This window comes from Pseudophryne corroboree, chromosome 9, assembly GCF_028390025.1.
Source record: "Pseudophryne corroboree isolate aPseCor3 chromosome 9, aPseCor3.hap2, whole genome shotgun sequence".
In the NCBI taxonomy this organism is placed as follows: domain Eukaryota; kingdom Metazoa; phylum Chordata; class Amphibia; order Anura; family Myobatrachidae; genus Pseudophryne; species Pseudophryne corroboree.
Genome location: NC_086452.1, coordinates 162,851,692 through 162,868,556, shown reverse-complemented (window position 1 = coordinate 162,868,556; position 16,865 = coordinate 162,851,692). Strand labels below are relative to the sequence as shown.

At 45.4% G+C, this 16,865-nt stretch overlaps 1 protein-coding gene across 11 annotated transcripts in view; it reads right to left on the bottom strand.

The window, feature by feature from the left end:
- ZNF644 (zinc finger protein 644) overlaps nt 1-16,865 on the bottom strand; it is a 212,403-nt gene that overhangs the window by 63,442 nt on the left and 132,096 nt on the right. For all 11 annotated transcript variants that reach the window (XM_063939931.1, XM_063939922.1, XM_063939921.1 and 8 more), the window contains one exon: nt 14,817-15,401. In XM_063939931.1, coding sequence (XP_063796001.1) covers nt 14,817-15,401 — 585 coding nt within the window. The remainder of the gene's footprint in view (nt 1-14,816; nt 15,402-16,865) is intronic.

Here is a 16,865-nt window from a genome sequence, read left to right as displayed (position 1 = left end):
CAGGTGCACCATGCTCTGAGCAGGGACCAGTGAGGATTTCTTCCAGTTGATGAGCCATTCATGGGCTTGTAGGAATTGGACCGTCAGTTCCAGATGACGGAGGAGAACCTCTGGGGAGTTCGCCAGGATCAACAAGTCGTCCAGATACGGCAGGATCCTAATACCCTGACGGCAGAGAAGGGCTGTCATGACATTCAAAGGTCAGAGAAGCCATGGACAGTCCGAAAGGCAAGGCTTGGAACTGATAATGAAGGTTGCCAATAGCAAACCATAGATATTGCGACATGGCAATAGGTATGTGTAGGTAAGCATCCTGTATGTCCAGGGATACCATTTAGTCCTTGGGTTCCAAAGCCAGTACAATAGAGAGCAGAGTTTCCATACGGAATTTGGACACCCTCACAAATTTGTTCAAAGATTTGAGGTTGAGTATAGCCTGGGAGGATCCATTCGGCTTCGGAACTAGAAACTGCGTGGAATAGTATCCCCTGCCTCTCTGAGACAGAGGCACTATCACTCTTGTATCCAGGAGGGATTAGACAACCAAATGTAGGAGTTTGCGCTTTTAACGGATCCAAAGGGATAACCATTGAGCAAAACTGGCGAGGTGGACGTCTCTTGAAAGAGATCGCATACCCGAGAGAGACCACTTCCTGCACCCAGGCGTCCGAAGTGGTCTTTTAACCATACCTGGGGTAGGCCCGCCCCATCATGCAGCAGGCTTGTCCGGTTTGGAAGCAGGCTGACGGGCGGCCCAAGAATGTTTTGGTTTGGGCTTAGAGGATTTGGAAGTGCGAGCCCGTCTCGGGTTTGCCTGACCCTTTGCTTTACCTGGAGGTCAAAATGAACAAAAAGTAGTACTCAGCCTACGGAGCCGAAGGATTAGTACTTGGGAGAAACAGTCTTGGCTGACGCCAAGTCGGTCACAATCTTGTTCAGATCCTCTCCAAATAGTATATCTCCCTTATCAGGGAACACCGCCAAGGTCTTCTTAGAGTCCAGGTCCAACGACCAGAACCGTAACCACAGAATCCGGTGAGCCAGGATAGACGTAGTAGATGCCTTGGCCGCCATAACGTCTGCATTAGAGGCCGCCTACTGAATATAGTGGGAGGCTGTGGTAATATATGACATATATTGTCTGGCAGTGTCAGAAAAATTCAGAGGTAGCTCTTCCTCAATTGCTTGAATCCATGCTTCAATGCCTTTTGCAGCCCAAGAAGCTACCATAGGGTCATTCCACATCAAATCAACACAGCCATTTTCATGACCATCACCGATTTCAATGAAATTTGCTGTGCTTGTTAGGTCTGACGAGAAACTAATCTACACGAAATTTCAACATCATAGGTTGGATATTTTTGGAGGTGGAGCCATTTAAAAATGACCAAAATATGCAAATTTTACTGCCACGGGGTCTTTTCGTTTGCCTGTAACTTGAGTTCTAATTAAGACAGAGATGAAATTAGTGTCATTTTGAAGCTTATGACTAGATCTTTTTACTTCAAATTTTAATTTAGTAAGGCTGTACTAAAAAAAGGTTAACCTTTGACCTCAATTTTATAAAATAGGGATTTTTTTTTTCTTCATAATTTTTTTTTTTTTTTTTTTATATGAGTTCTCCCTTATTTCATTTAAACCATGTACCAAATTTCACTTTGGGACTCCCATGGGATAATGCAATAACAATAATTTACTGACAAACAGGCAGCTAAATTATACAAAATTCTCACTTGCAGATAGTGTATTATAAAGTTTTGAAAAACAGCAATATAACCTTAATATATATATAACAGACCAGGTTTTGTTCATGCTATCCATGAGTTTAGTTTTGAAGCTGCAGACAGTTTCTCTTTCTGTAATGGTGTACACACGTCCTGTTGTAGTCATTGGGTCTACTGTTAGTATATCACAAAGATGGACTAGAAGAATGTCGGGTTTCCCTGTGTATTTGCATGATGGGGATGGTCCTTGTGGGTGGAGAAAGCGGACCTTTACTAATTCGTACTTTAAATCTACGTCAAGAACACATGCTACCCACCACTCTGCATCATACACACACACACACACACGTGACAAATCCTTTAATGTCTTTAAATTCTACTTCGTCCTCCAGTAAACAAACTCATTCCACTGTCGAAGATGTAGAGTAGGAATAAACTTTAGTTGACAAAGTAGTTGTTAAGGGAATAAAGGAATGTAGTTTCTGGGTTCCAGCAATTGTGCGGGATTGCTCAAATCGAGCTTCCAGGAACTTCTCTTTTGCCTCGTGATCAGCTGAACTGGCGTACTTGAAAGAGACAGCTGGAACATTCTCAACGGCCCAATCAAACAATTGTCGAGGTGTCATTATTTGTTGATCGTAGTGTTCATGCTAGGCTGTTTTAGCAGGGCACCGCGCCCTGCCCAATTTTTTTAAGTGCAAAAACTGCCCTGCCCTTTCTGCAGCGCCCTGCTAAAAAAAGCCGCCCGCTTTCTGTCCTCCCAGCGTGTAAAGATGCCTCTGTAGGTGCTGGGCACGCACACAACAGTGACGCTGCCGGCCGCCCACGCCCCCCTTCTGTGGGCTGAACCGCCCACTTGTATTACGTATATTGGCCACGCCCCCTATTTGCATGGCCACGTTCCTTTTTGCCGCGCACACACGCGCTTGTGCCCCTCACAGTCCGGCGCCCTGCCCTGCCTGGATCCTAGAGTGAACACTATGATCGTACGGCCTTTGGAGACTGGCTCGTGCAGCTAATCTTTTCACAGTGCCACCAACTCCATCACATGCCCCTTTTCCATGGGAGGTGACTGAAAAGTGCCACTCGGCTGGAATTCCAAAGTCTTGCTCGTGACAGCAAAGATTAATGAAATTCTTTCGATTTTTATATTGAGAGGCAGCTCCATCTGAGAAATAAATGATCTTTGTACCGATAGGATACTTTTCCTTAAGAAAATTTATGAGTAACCTCTGGAATAAATGAACTGCAACAGTATCATGGTGAAAGCAGTCTGATATAATAACAAAGCTGACATGCTTTAGACTCCCTGTCTCATCTATGAAGTATGCTACACAAGTATGAAGAGTTGCTTATGCGTTATTCCAGTTAAAACCTTGCACTTCGTCTTGCAGTACAAACGAATAGTTCTCTGCAAAGTCGCAGATTACCAAAAACTCCCCTGGTTGCAAACTTAATTTAAGGTCTGCTTGAAAAGACGACTGTTGTCTGGCAATTTAGGAATGGCGCAGCAGTATTTGTACCTTGTCACAAAAAGCGTCCAGAAAGTCATCAGATGAATGCGTAACTGTCAAGATTAGAACGGTCAACAGAGACTCATTGTTTGTAAGAAATAGTATCCATCATGCTGTCATCCATTAACTGCCTCAACTGTTCCTTAAAATGTTTGAGGCGGTTGGCATCTTCACATTCATTACACTCATTAAGGTAGCATGCTGGGTGAGGAGGATTGCATATTATCATCGCCAAACAATCCTTATACGATTTCAATGGGATCTCTTCCTTTGATGTCAAATCAGAAATCTTTGCACCTAATATCATAAGTTTGACATTCTGGTAGATGGTGCAGACACACACTGAATGTGTACCACTTCCTCCAGCTAAGGTGCAGTGTTTGGGGCGAAGTTCTGCAAACTTTGAAAACCCTAGACGTTGCAGCGGAAACTTCTCTTTAAACAAGGTATACGCCTCTTTTAAATTGCTTAAAACCAACCGTTTCTGAGCTTGAACTCTTTTTCCATCTGGCATTTTTACCGAAACAAACTCTTTCTTTGCGGACATGATGCGACTTATATCATCAGATTCATAAAAGTTTCTAACAACATTTGCAGTTTCTTCTGTCAGCACCTTCCCTGGTTTTGAATTAGGTGTGGAAAGTAAACTTTACTTTAAACTTAAACTTTAACAAGCTTTTTAGCTACACGAACCATAAAATTGGATGCACCAAACTCTTCCTCCACTTTTTGAATACTCCAACTTTTTACAACAGGATGTGTGTGTACACCATTACAGAAAGAGAAACTCTGTCTGCAACTTCAAAACTAAACTCATGGAAAGCATGAACAAAACCTGGTCTGTTATATATATTAAGGCTATATTGCTGTTTTTCAAAACTTTATAATACACTGTCTGCAAGTGAGAATTTTGTATAAATAGCTGGCTGCTTGTCAGTAAATTATTATCGCATTATCCCATGGGAGTCCCAAAGTGAAATTTGGTACATGTTTAAATGAAATATGGGAGAACTTAAAAAAAAAAAAAATGATAAAAAAAAACCGTATTAAACTTTTTCAGTACTACCTTACTAAATTAAAATTGAAGTGAAAAGATCTAGTCATAAGCTTCAAAATGACACTAATTTCATCCCTCTGTCTTAATTAGAACTCAAGTTACAGGCAAACGAAAAGATCCCCACGGCAGTAAATTTGCATATTTTGGTAATTTTTAAATGGCTTCACTTCCAAAAATATCCAACCTATGATGTTGAAATTTGGTGTAGATTAGTTTTACCCCCCATCCTACTAGTACACCAAATTTCATAAAAATCGGAGAGTAAGTCAGTAAAAAAAATTATGTTTTTTTGAGTTGATTTGATATGGAATGACCCCATAGTGGGTCTATGTACAGCACCTGTAAGAGTATAAATAGACTTCAAGCAACCCTCCACACGCTTATCCGTCGGTTCCTTCAAAGTGGTGACGGTGGGGATAGGCAGAGTAGATGACACCACAAGACGGGCTACATGAGAGTCCACTGGTGGCAGGGTTTCCCACTTGTTACTCAACTCAGCAGAGATAGGGTAACGAGCTAGCATCTTTTTAGACAGGGAAAATGTATTTCCTAGAGAAGACCAGGATTCCTGACGTATGTCAATTAAATGGTCAGAATGTGGTAAGACTAATTTAGTAACCTTCTGATGTTTGAACTTATCAGGTTTCGTAGACGTATCAGGAGGGTCAATCTCATCATCAATCAGAAGAATCGGCTTAATAGCCTCCACTAGGTCAGGAACATCAACCTGTGAATCTTCATCAGGAGCAGCAGTATCTGCATTTGATGGATCAGTATATTCCCCATCCGATTGTGAGGAAGAAATGGCCCACTTAGATGACCCTTTGGTCCCAGTAGGGCAAGGGTTAGGTTTTTGTTTAACCAAGGACTGATTTAATTGCTGTAACTGGGTTGACATGGTGGATTAACTACAGGGACAATATGTGGCTGTAATGGCACAGGAGGTCCCACAGGGGGACGTAAGTCGTGTCACAAGCATAGTCAGCAAATTTGAAAATGCAGCCCAAGGTGGATCCTGATTTGCCACAGGTGCTGCGGGCTGACTAGGGGGTGCAGAACACCCAGTACCTGAACTCTCAGCAGAAATCTTTTCATCGGGTATATCCGTGGCGCCAGCACTGCATGATGCAGGAGCGTCTGCGGATTTCCTGCCCTGTGTAACAGACATTATTGGGAATGTAGCCTTAGGGCGTATCAGTACAATATAGCCAGACAAAAACAACACCTGACAAAAAACCCCTAAGATATGTGACCGCAATTGCAGAGCACAAACAGAGGATTTAAAGTGGTATGAGGGTACTGAAACAGTGAAAAATACAAAACAGTATATCCTGTGGAACACTATATGGTATATGAGACCCTGACGCACTTACACCCCCAGGGCACAGAATATAGTGATCGCAATATGTGCGATACACAGAACAGAATCCACACAGCACCTATAGGCACACAGTCACAGGTACAATGCATAAATTATTACATGTAAAAAATAAAACTGCACTGGACTAGCAATACTACATAAAGATATGTATGTATACCGATATAATAATGCACAGTAACCAATGGATGTATATCACAGAATACTTGTACTAAATATTCAGATAGAGTGCACTTGTTCCTAACTAACGCTGTCTAAACGACATGTAGAATACTTAAGTGTCCTGTAAATGCACAGCGCTGATGAGACAGGCGGCTTTTCAGAGGAGACAGTGCTCAGCAGTCCCAGGATCAGCGCAGCTCTGTGAAATGGCGCCCAAATGCTGACAGGGAGTGAGGGAGAGAGAAAGATGCAGCTCCAGGGCGGGAACACCTGCTGTAGATGGCTGCCAGAGCTGGGGAGGGGCTACAGGTCAGCGCCTTATCCCCTCTGCTGGACTTCACCACCGGGTACTATCGAGCCTATAATAAACGGATTTTAGTAAATCTGACCTGTGCCCCCCTGCCCTGGTGAATATAGTGGGGTCCCTGCACGGCCACAGTGACCACGCCAGCGGCGCGGTCTGTCTCCTGGGACCGCAGCCAGATCGCAATTTCAGCGGGTCCCACCTGGGGGACCCTCTTACCTCCTCCCTGAATTGCAGCCACATTATCCAGAAGAGCATCAGCAGTGATGTGTGCCTGATAACCGGAGCGCCTCCGCTGCAAGTACCCAGTAACCAGGACGTGGGAGCATGCAGCGCCGCTGGGGAAGGTGATGGAGCCACAGCACAGAATGTCAGCATGACATACACATCTTCTAGTGCCTGTGCTGCGGCCCTTGAAGTCTTCTTTCTTCTTAAAAATAAGAATTTACTCACCGGTAATTCTATTTCTCGTAGTCCGTAGTGGATGCTGGGGACTCCGTAAGGACCATGGGGAATAGACTGGCTCCGCAGGAGACTGGGCACTCTATAGAAAGATTTAGGACTATCTGGTGTGCACTGGCTCCTCCCCCTATGACCCTCCTCCAAGCCTCAGTTAGGAACTGTGCCCGGAAGAGCTGACACAATAAGGAAGGATTTTTTGAATCCCGGGTAAGACTCATACCAGCCACACCAATCACACCATATAACACGTGATAGGAACCCCGATTAACAGTATGACAACAAATGGAGCCTCTGAAGAGATGGCTCACAACAAAACCCGATTTTTGTAACAATAACTTTGTACAGGTATTGCAGACAATCCGCACTTGGGATGGGCGCCCAGCATCCACTACGGACTACGAGAAATAGAATTACCGGTGAGTAAATTCTTATTTTCTCTGACGTCCTAGTGGATGCTGGGGACTCCGTAAGGACCATGGGGATTATACCAAAGCTCCCAAACGGACGGGAGAGTGCAGATGACTCTGCAGCACCGAATGAGAGAATTCCAGGTCCTCCTCAGCCAGGGTATCAAATTTGTAGAATTTTGCAAACGTGTTTGCCCCCGACCAAGTAGCTGCTCGGCAAAGTTGTAAAGCCGAGACCCCTCGGGCAGCCGCCCAAGATGAGCCCACCTTCCGTGTGGAATGGGCTTTTACAGATTTAGGCTGCGGTAAGCCTACCGCAGAATGCGCCAGCTGAATAGTGCTACAAATCCAGCGCGCAATAGACTGCTTAGAAGCAGGAGCACCCAGCTTGGCGGGTGCATACAGGATAAACAGCGAGTCAGTCTTTCTGACTCCAGCCGTCCTGGAAATATACATTTTTAGGGCCCTGACTACGTCCAGCAACTTGGACTCCTCCAAGTCCCTAGTAGCCGCAGGCACCACAATAGGTTGGTTCAAGTGAAAAGCTGAAACCACCTTTGGGAGAAACTGAGGACGAGTCCTCAATTCTGCCCTATCCATATGGAAAATCAGATAAGGGCTTTTACAAGACAAAGCCGCCAATTCTGAAACCCGCCTGGCCGACGCCAGGGCCAACAGCATGACCACTTTCCACGTGAGATATTTTAAATCCACAGTCTTAAGTGGTTCGAACCAATGTGATTTCAGGAATGCCAAAACCACATTGAGATCCCAAGGTGCCACTGGGGGCACAAAAGGAGGCTGAATATGCAGTACTCCTTTGACAAAAGTCTGAACTTCAGGCAGTGAAGCCAGTTCTTTTTGGAAGAAAATCGACAGAGCCGAAATCTGGACCTTTATGGACCCCAACGTCACCCCTGCTTGCAGGAAGTGCAGAATCGACCCAGTTGAAATTCCTCCGTCGGGGCCTTCATGGCCTCACACCAAGCAACATATTTTCGCCAAATGCCGTGATAATGTCTTGCGGTGACATCCTTCCTGGCTTTGATCAGGGTAGGGATGACTTCCTCCGGAATACCCTTTTCCTTCAGGATCCGGTGTTCAACCGCCATGCCGTCAAACGCAGCCGCGGTAAGTCTTGGAACAGACAGGGTCCCTGCTGCAGCAGGTCTTGTCTGAGCGGCAGAGGCCAAGGGTCCTCTGTAAGCATCTCTTGAAGTTCCGGGTACCAAGCTCTTCTTGGCCAATCCGGAACCACGAGTATGGTTTTCACTCCTCGCCTTCTTATTATTCTCAGTACCTTGGGTATGAGAGGTAGAGGAGGAAACACATAAACCGACTGGTACACCCATGGTGTCACTAGAGCGTCCACCACTATCGCCTGAGGGTCTCTTGACCGGGCGCAATATCTTGTCAACTTCTGGTTGAGGCGGGACGCCATCATGTCTACCTGTGGTTTTTCCCACCGGTTGACCAGCATTTGGAAGACTTCTGGATGAAGTCCCCATTCTCCCGGGTGTAGGTCGTGCTTGCTGAGGAAGTCTGCTTCCCAGTTGTCCACTCCCGGAATGAACACTGCCGTCAGTGCTAACACATGATTCTCTGCCCATCTGAGAATCCTTGTGGCTTCTGCCATCGCCATCCTGCTTCTTGTGCCGCCCTGTCTGTTTACATGGGCGACCGCCGTGATGTTGTCTGACTGGATCAGTACCGGCTGGTTTTGAAGCAGGGGTCTTGCCTGGCTTAGGGCATTGTAAATGGCCCTTAGCTCCAGGATATTTATGTGAAGAGAAATCTCCTGATCTGACCACAGTCCTTGGAAATTTCTTCCCTTTGTGACTGCCCCCCAGCCCCGAAGGCTGGCATCCGTGGTCACCAGGACCCAGTCCTGTATTCCGAATCTGCGGCCCTCTAGTAGATGAGCCCTCTGCAGCCACCACAGCAGCGACACCCTGGTTCTGGCCGATAGGGTTATCCGCTGTTGCATCTGGAGATGGGACCCGGACCATTTGTCCAACAGGTCCCACTGGAACGTCCTTGCGTGGAACCTTCCGAATGGAATTGCTTCGTACGAAGCTACCATTTTTCCCAGGACTCGTGAGCATTGATGAACCGACACTTTTCCTGGTTTTAGGATGTCTCTGACCAGAGATGACAATTCCTCGGCTTTTTCCAGTGGAAGAAACACTTTTTTCTGGTCTGTGTCCAGAATCATTCCCAGGAACAGAAGACGTGTCGTCGGGACCAGCTGTGACTTTGGAATGTTTAGAATCCAGCCGTGCTGTTGTAGCACTTCCTGAGAAAGTGCCAACCCCACTATCAACTGTTCTTTGGACCTCGCCTTTATCAGGAGATCGTCCAAGTACGGGATAATTAAAACTCCCTTCTTGCGAAGGAGTATCATTTCGGCCATTACCTTGGTAAAGACACTCGGTGCCGTGGATAACCCAAACGGCAGCGTCTGGAACTGATAGTGACAGTCCTGTACCACAAATCTGAGGTACTCCTGGTGCGGAGGGTAAATGGGGACATGCAGGTACGCATCCTTGATGTCCAGGGATACCATGTAATCCCCCTCCTCCAGGCTCGCAATAACCGCCCTGAGCGATTCCATCTTGAACTTGAACCTTTTGATATAAGTGTTCAAGGCTTTTAAATTTAAGATGGGTCTCACCGAACCGTCCGGTTTCGGTACCACAAACATTGTGGAGTAGTAACCCTTTCCTTGCTGAAGGAGGGGTACCTTGACAATCACTTTCTGTGAATACAGTTTTTGAATAGCCACCAACACTGCCTCCCTGGCAGAGGGAGTTGCCGGCAAGGCAGATTTTAGGAAACGGCGGGGGGGAGACGTCTCGAATACCAGCCTGTACCCCTGAGATACTACTTGAAGGACCCAGGGATCCACTTGTGAGAGAGCCCACTGTGTGCTGAAAAACCTGAGACGTGCCCCCACCATTCCCGATTCCGCCTGAGCAGCCCCAGCGTCATGCTGTGGACTTACCGGACGCAGGGGAGGACTTCTGCTCCTGGGGACTAGCTGTGTGCTGCAGCTTTTTCCCCCTTCCTCTGCCCCTCGGCAGAAAGGATGAGCCTCTAGCCCGCTTAGTTTTCTGGGGCCGAAAGGACTGTACCTAATAATACGGTGCTTTCTTTTGCTGTGGGGTAGCCTGTGGCAAAAAAGTCGATTTCCCAGCAGTAGCTGTGGAAACGAGGTCTGAAAGACCTTCCCCAAAAAGTTCCACCCCTTTATAGGGTAAAACTTCCATGTGCCGCTTGGAGTCGGCATCACCTGACCATTGCCTAGTCCATAACCCCCGTCTGGCGGCAATGGACATAGCGCTTATTTTTGATGCCAGCCGGCAAATATCCCTCTGTGCATCACGCATGTATAAGACCGCGTCTTTTATATGGTCAATCGTTAGCAAAATATTGTCCCTATCCACGGTATCAATGTTTTCCGACAGGGAGTCTGACCACGCAGCTGCAGCACTGCACATCCAAGCTGATGCAATAGCGGGTCTCAATATAATGCCAGTGTGTGTGTATATAGCTTTTAGGGTACTTTCCTGCTTTCTATCAGCAGGTTCTTTTAGGGCGGCCGTATCCGGAGACGGTAGTGCCACCTTCTTTGATAAGCGTGTCAGCGCTTTATCTACCCCAGGGGGTGTTTCCCAGCGTGACCTATCCTCTGGCGGGAAAGGGTACGCAGCCATTAACCGTTTAGAAATGATCAATTTCTTATCTGGGGAAGTCCACGCTTCCTCACACACCTCATTTAATTCGTCAGATGCAGGAAAAACTACTGGTAGTTTTTTCTCACCAACATAATACCCTTTTTTGTGGTACCTGGGGTATCATCAGAAATGTGTAATACATTTTTCATAGCCTCAATCATATAACGGGTGGATCTATTGGAGGGTACACACGTCTCATCATCGTCGACACTGGAGTCGGTATCCGTGTCGACATCTGTATCTGTCATCTGAGGTAGCGGGCGTTTTATAGCCCCTGATGACATTTGAGACGCTTGGACAGGCACAAGCTGAGTAGCTGGCTGTCCTATGTCGTCAAACCTTTTATGTAAGGAGCTGACACTGTCACGTAATTCCTTCCATAAGTCCATCCACACTGGTGTCGACCCCGCAGGGGGCGACATCACATTCACAGGCATTTGCTCCGCCTCCACATCATTATCCTCCTCATACATGTCGACAGCAGTACCGACACACAGCAGACACACAGGGAATGCTCTTACAGAGGACAGGACCCCACAAAGCCCTTTGGGGAGACAGAGGGAGAGTATGCCAACACACACCAGGGCGCTATATGACAGGGATATCACTATACAGAGTGTTTTCCCCTATAGCTGCCTATAATATATATATACTGCGCCTAAATTGTGCCGCCCCTCTCTTTTTTACCCTTTCTGTAGTGCAGGACTGCAGGGGAGAGCCAGGGAGCTTCCTTCCAGCGGAGCTGTGAGGGAAAAATGGCACCAGTGTGCTGAGGGAGTTGGCTCAGCCCCTTTTTCGGCGGGCTTTCTCTCGCTATTTTATCGTTTCTGGCAGGGGTTAATATACACCTATATAGCCTCTGGGGCTATATATGGTGTTAGTTTTGCCAGCCAAGGTGTTACTATTGCTGCTCAGGGCGCCCCCCCCCCCCAGCGCCCTGCACCCATCAGTGACCGCAGTGTGTGGTGTGCATGAGGAGCAATGGCGCACAGCTGCAGTGCTGTGCGCTACCTTGGAGAAGACAGAAGTCTTCAGCCGCCGATTTTCCGGACCACCTTCTTGTTTCTGGCTCTGTAAGGGGGACGGCGGCGCGGCTCCGGGAACGGACGACGAGGTCGGGTCCTGTGTTCGATCCCTCTGGAGCTAATGGTGTCCAGTAGCCTAAGAAGCCCAAGCTACCACCACTTAGGTAGGTTCGCTTCTTCTCCCCTTAGTCCCTCGTTGCAGTGAGCCTGTTGCCAGCAGGTCTCACTGAAAATAAAAAACCTAAACTATACTTTCTTCTAGGAGCTCAGGAGAGCCCCTAGTGTGCATCCAGCTCAGCCGGGCACAGAAATCTAACTGAGGCTTGGAGGAGGGTCATAGGGGGAGGAGCCAGTGCACACCAGATAGTCCTAAATCTTTCTATAGAGTGCCCAGTCTCCTGCGGAGCCCGTCTATTCCCCATGGTCCTTACGGAGTCCCCAGCATCCACTAGGACGTCAGAGAAAAGCTCTTATTAGGGCTGCCTAGCGCAGCCCCACCTGTTAGTGACCCGCACTGCAGGCACCAACTTACAAACTGAGCTCCAGTGCCTGGAGGCAGGTCTATAGAGGAGGCGGTGCAGTGCATCCTGGGAACAGTCAAAGCTTTAGCCTGTTGGTGCCTCCGATCAAGATCCAACTCTACACCCCGATGTTATTGCCTGTGGAATACCAGTGTACCCCGCTACAGAAATTTTATTTTTCTTTTATTAATAATTTCAAAATATGGGACCAATTTATCAAGCCATGCAGAGTGATAAATAGCACGATGATAAAGTACCAGCCAACTAACTCCTGTCATCTTTCAAACACATCCTGTGACATGGCAGTTAGGAGCTGATTGGCTGGTACTTTGGGGTACATTTACTAAGCAGTGATAAGAGCGGAGAATTGAGCCAGTGGAGAAGTGTCCATGGCAACCAATCAGCACTAAAGTAACATCTATAATTTGCATACTATATAATGATACAGAGCTGCTGATTGGTTGATGGGAAAATTTCTCCACTTGCTCACTTCTTCGCTCTTATCACTGCTTAGTAAATGTACCCCTTTATCTCCCGTGCTATATCACTCTGCAAGGCTTGATAAATGGGAGCCTAAATGTGAAGATCACAATGTGTGTTCAGAACAGCATTAAATCCATTGTACTATATTAAAAGATTTGTTATGTATCTGCTTTCTAATAGACTAATCCTATCACTGATGTCTCACTGCCACAGTTGTCAGAATGGAGACGTTTAGCCATTGGCTCCAAACTGACCTGACATTAGCAGGATATACAATCAAAACTGTATGAAGTTTAAGACCATCAGTTCATTATAGCGGTTTAAAGAAAACTTCCCTTACACTCCCAAGGGAATCCGGTATATCACTATACCGACAGCGGCATCCCGTCCGCCAGAATGACAGCAGCGGGACGAGCGCATTGATGCCCCTTGCCAGCTCGCTTTCCACGCTGCCGGCACTCCCTCTATAGGTGTCGTGGACACCCACAGAGAAAGAATCACCTACACTGCCAGTATTCTGGCGGCTGTATTTTACCAGTCAGGATTTTTGCATTGGTATTGCGACCGCTAGGATCCTGACGAGTGGTATGTCAAAGGCATACCCTCCCAAGTGTACCTGGCCCAATTTAATGCTTATTGCTGGCCTGCGAGAAAACACTGAATGGGTTGTCCTTTGCCATGTTTCTTTTATAATTTTGGGGGTGTACTCAATTAGAATCAGAAACTGCCGTCTTGTCGGAAAGACGGCAGTTTTCGACTGGAATAGGCCGTAAGGGGTTTCCGACCTATTCAATCCAGGCTCAGTTTTTCCGACAAGTCGGGAAATCAGATTTGTTGGAATGCTGTCGGAATACACGCGGAACGGCGGCATTCAGCCGCCGAGCCGTGTGTATTGTCTGAAGTGCGTCCAAACCAGACAGGTTTTGGCCCAGTTTCCGACAAGCTCAATTTGACTTTTAAAAAAGTCGGATTGACACGGTCGGGAACAGGCCAAACCTGTCGGGTTGGCATTTAATAGAGTGCTGGAAAGGACCAGACAGCGACTGAATATAGCCCTTGGTAATGCTCAAATATACTCTACCCCTACTTACTGTATGTCCCATACCACAGAACCAAGGACATGATATTAAGACTAACAGGAGAGTTTGGGAAGACCACGGGATTATGTTGGTCGGTGGTAAAAGGGTAATTCTATTACTAATGCAGATGAATATACTAACAGATAACTGTAAGCACATGCACTATGTAGATTGAATCATAGCCACAACATGTTTAGGAGGTAAAAAACTAGGCATTATCTGTAAATAGTACAATGTAAATTCCAGTAAAACCCACTTAAATTTAGCTGCATATATTGATAAGTGTGTTTTAGCATCAGATTAAAAAGTTTAAGTCTATGGGCCTGATTCGGAGTCGCAGCAAAAAGGTGCTGTTGCGATCGTGACATCAGAAAGGTAGCAGGAAAGTCACAGGTGTTCCTGGGTGGTTATTACGAGCTGGCAACTAGTGCATGCAAAAACAGGCCACTATGGGAGTGTCACAGGTATGTCAACACAGATGCACAGCCACAAGCATAGGAGGCCGTGGTCAGACTGAGAAACTGTACCTGCCATAGGGTGGATGCAATTTTGGATGGTGCGATCAATGGTGGCGTATAAAAACATACATAGACGGTATTACAGCATGCACAGGCACTAAAATTGGGCGTCTCAGTCTTTGCACAATTGCCCGCACGAATGTACACAAGGGAAGGGGTTTGTAGGTCCTTTGCATAATGTCACAAACAGGCGACTGCCAGAAAAGGCTGCTGCATTCGCTTTTGCATGCAACTCAGAATCAGGCTCTACGGGGGGTACTCAATTGTTTGAAAAGTCAGTTGGGTGTCTGTTTTTTCCTGTCTATTAGATAGGAAAAAACAGACACCCAACCAACTTTTCAGTTGAATTCCCCCCTATGTGTTTAGAAAAGACACTAGAAGTAAAGGCTATAAATTTCAATTAGCATCTTAACAGTTTATAAACTAAATAGATGGTTGGTCTTACCTGGTGGAAAAGCAAAGTCAAAGCTCTTTTGGGAACTGCACATCAATGAACAGTCTTCGTCTAGTGGGTGAAGGCATTTCTGGATGAACCTCTTTCTAGCAGTTTGATTGACCTTTTGAGAAGATTCAGTGTTCTTTTCTTCACCTGATTTTCTCATTTTAAGAAGTTCAATTAGTGAAAGAGGTTTATCCTTCTCACCAGGCCCAGCTGCCTCTCCACACTCATTTAAGTGCACCCCTTCTTGCAACATTTGCTCAGATATAGCATCAGTTTTTAAGCCGTTGCGATGTGTGTCGGGGTGTGCAGAACTGGATTTTGAGAAGTTATTATTGGAAGGTTTGTGCGCGGAGAACGGCCTGTGAACAGGACGCCTGTTATTCAGGACTTTCAGGAGTTGCTCGTACTTTTCTTCATTCTGCAGCATTTCATTCAGAACACAGATGGGCGATTTGTGTGCATCCCACTTTGTTTTGCCAAGTCTTTTCAGGTGACCACGAACATGATTTGACAAACCAATTTTTGTATCAAACCAACCTCCACAGAGTAAGCAGGTATGCTCAGAGGGACTCTCTGATTTCTCTATAACTGATGGCATAAAATGAGACATGTCAGCCTACAGCTATTAAAGAAACTTCATTGGCTTTAACATGACAAACGTTTAGTAGCTACTGAGCACATAAAATATTATGTTATACCCAAATACTGAACTAAAATGCCTGTAATACTGAAGTCTCTTAAGAAGTGTATAAAATCTGCATAAATTAGTGTGCAAGCTATGAAACCAGAGCCCAAAAATCTGAAAATTGCTATTCACTGAATCAGAAGTACTGAATAAATGAAAATAAGTCACCGTCCTTGATATACGTGGAAACCTATTCTACTGTGAACACCACCTACATGGCTAATACTTATCTAGAACTTTTAGGTCTTGAACCAAATAGTTTATGGTGAAATAGGATACAAACGTCTATCAACTACAAACTATGCTATAGGGACTATATTACAAAATTGGAAGCTACGTTTATCCATTTGCAGAGTAGTAAAAAGACTTTGGGGGAACATTTACTAAGTAGTGCTTTTCAAAGCTGCCGTGTCTTTGGTGGTTTGGACCACTAGGTTTAACCCCTTCAGTTAAGATTTCCAGGCATGCCACTTAAGGGATTAAAGGGGAAATAACATTACATACAAAACCATCTTTTGTTTTCCAATTTAATTATATGACAATTTATTAAGGATAGAACAATGACAAGCAGTCCCTTTTATAAGGATTTACAGTCAATATTACTTAGCGCTCACCTGTGTGAAAGTGTATAGGTTGTTAGTTGTGCTCTGGGAATGTGGCAATGGTTATTAGTGATTGTATTCTATAAGATAGAAAAATGAACAGATGCAAGATATATTCTTAATACGATTTATTGTATACAGTCAAACTGCATGCAGTAGGTTGCTACAGGTTGATAATGAACTGTAATCCCAGTAAATTATAGTTCTGGATCACTGTGTCTGGCAGGACAACAGACTAGAATTTGCCATTTTTCTTTTGCGAGGACTGTAATCCTGTTACAGGTTGAGTCTCCCTTATCCAAAATGCTTGGGACCAGAGGTATTTTGGATATCGGATTTTTCCGTATTTTGGAATAATTGCATACCATAATGAGATATCATCATGATGGGACCTAAGTCTAAGCACAGAATGCATTTATGTTTCATATACACCTTATACACACAGCCTGAAGTCAATTTTAACCAATATTTTTTATAAATTTGTGCATTAAACAAAGTGCGTCTACATTCACACAATTATTTTATGTTTCCTATACACCTTATACACACAGCCTAAAGGTCATTTAATACAATATTTTTAATAACTTTGTGTATTAAACAAAGTTTGTGTACATTGAGCCATCAAAAAACAAAGGTTTCACTATCTCACTCTCACTCAAAAAATTCCGTATTCTGGAATATTCCGTATTTCGGAATATTTGGATATGGGATACTCAACCTGTATCACTTCCACAGATAATGGGAGTATGTTGTGGAACTGTATAA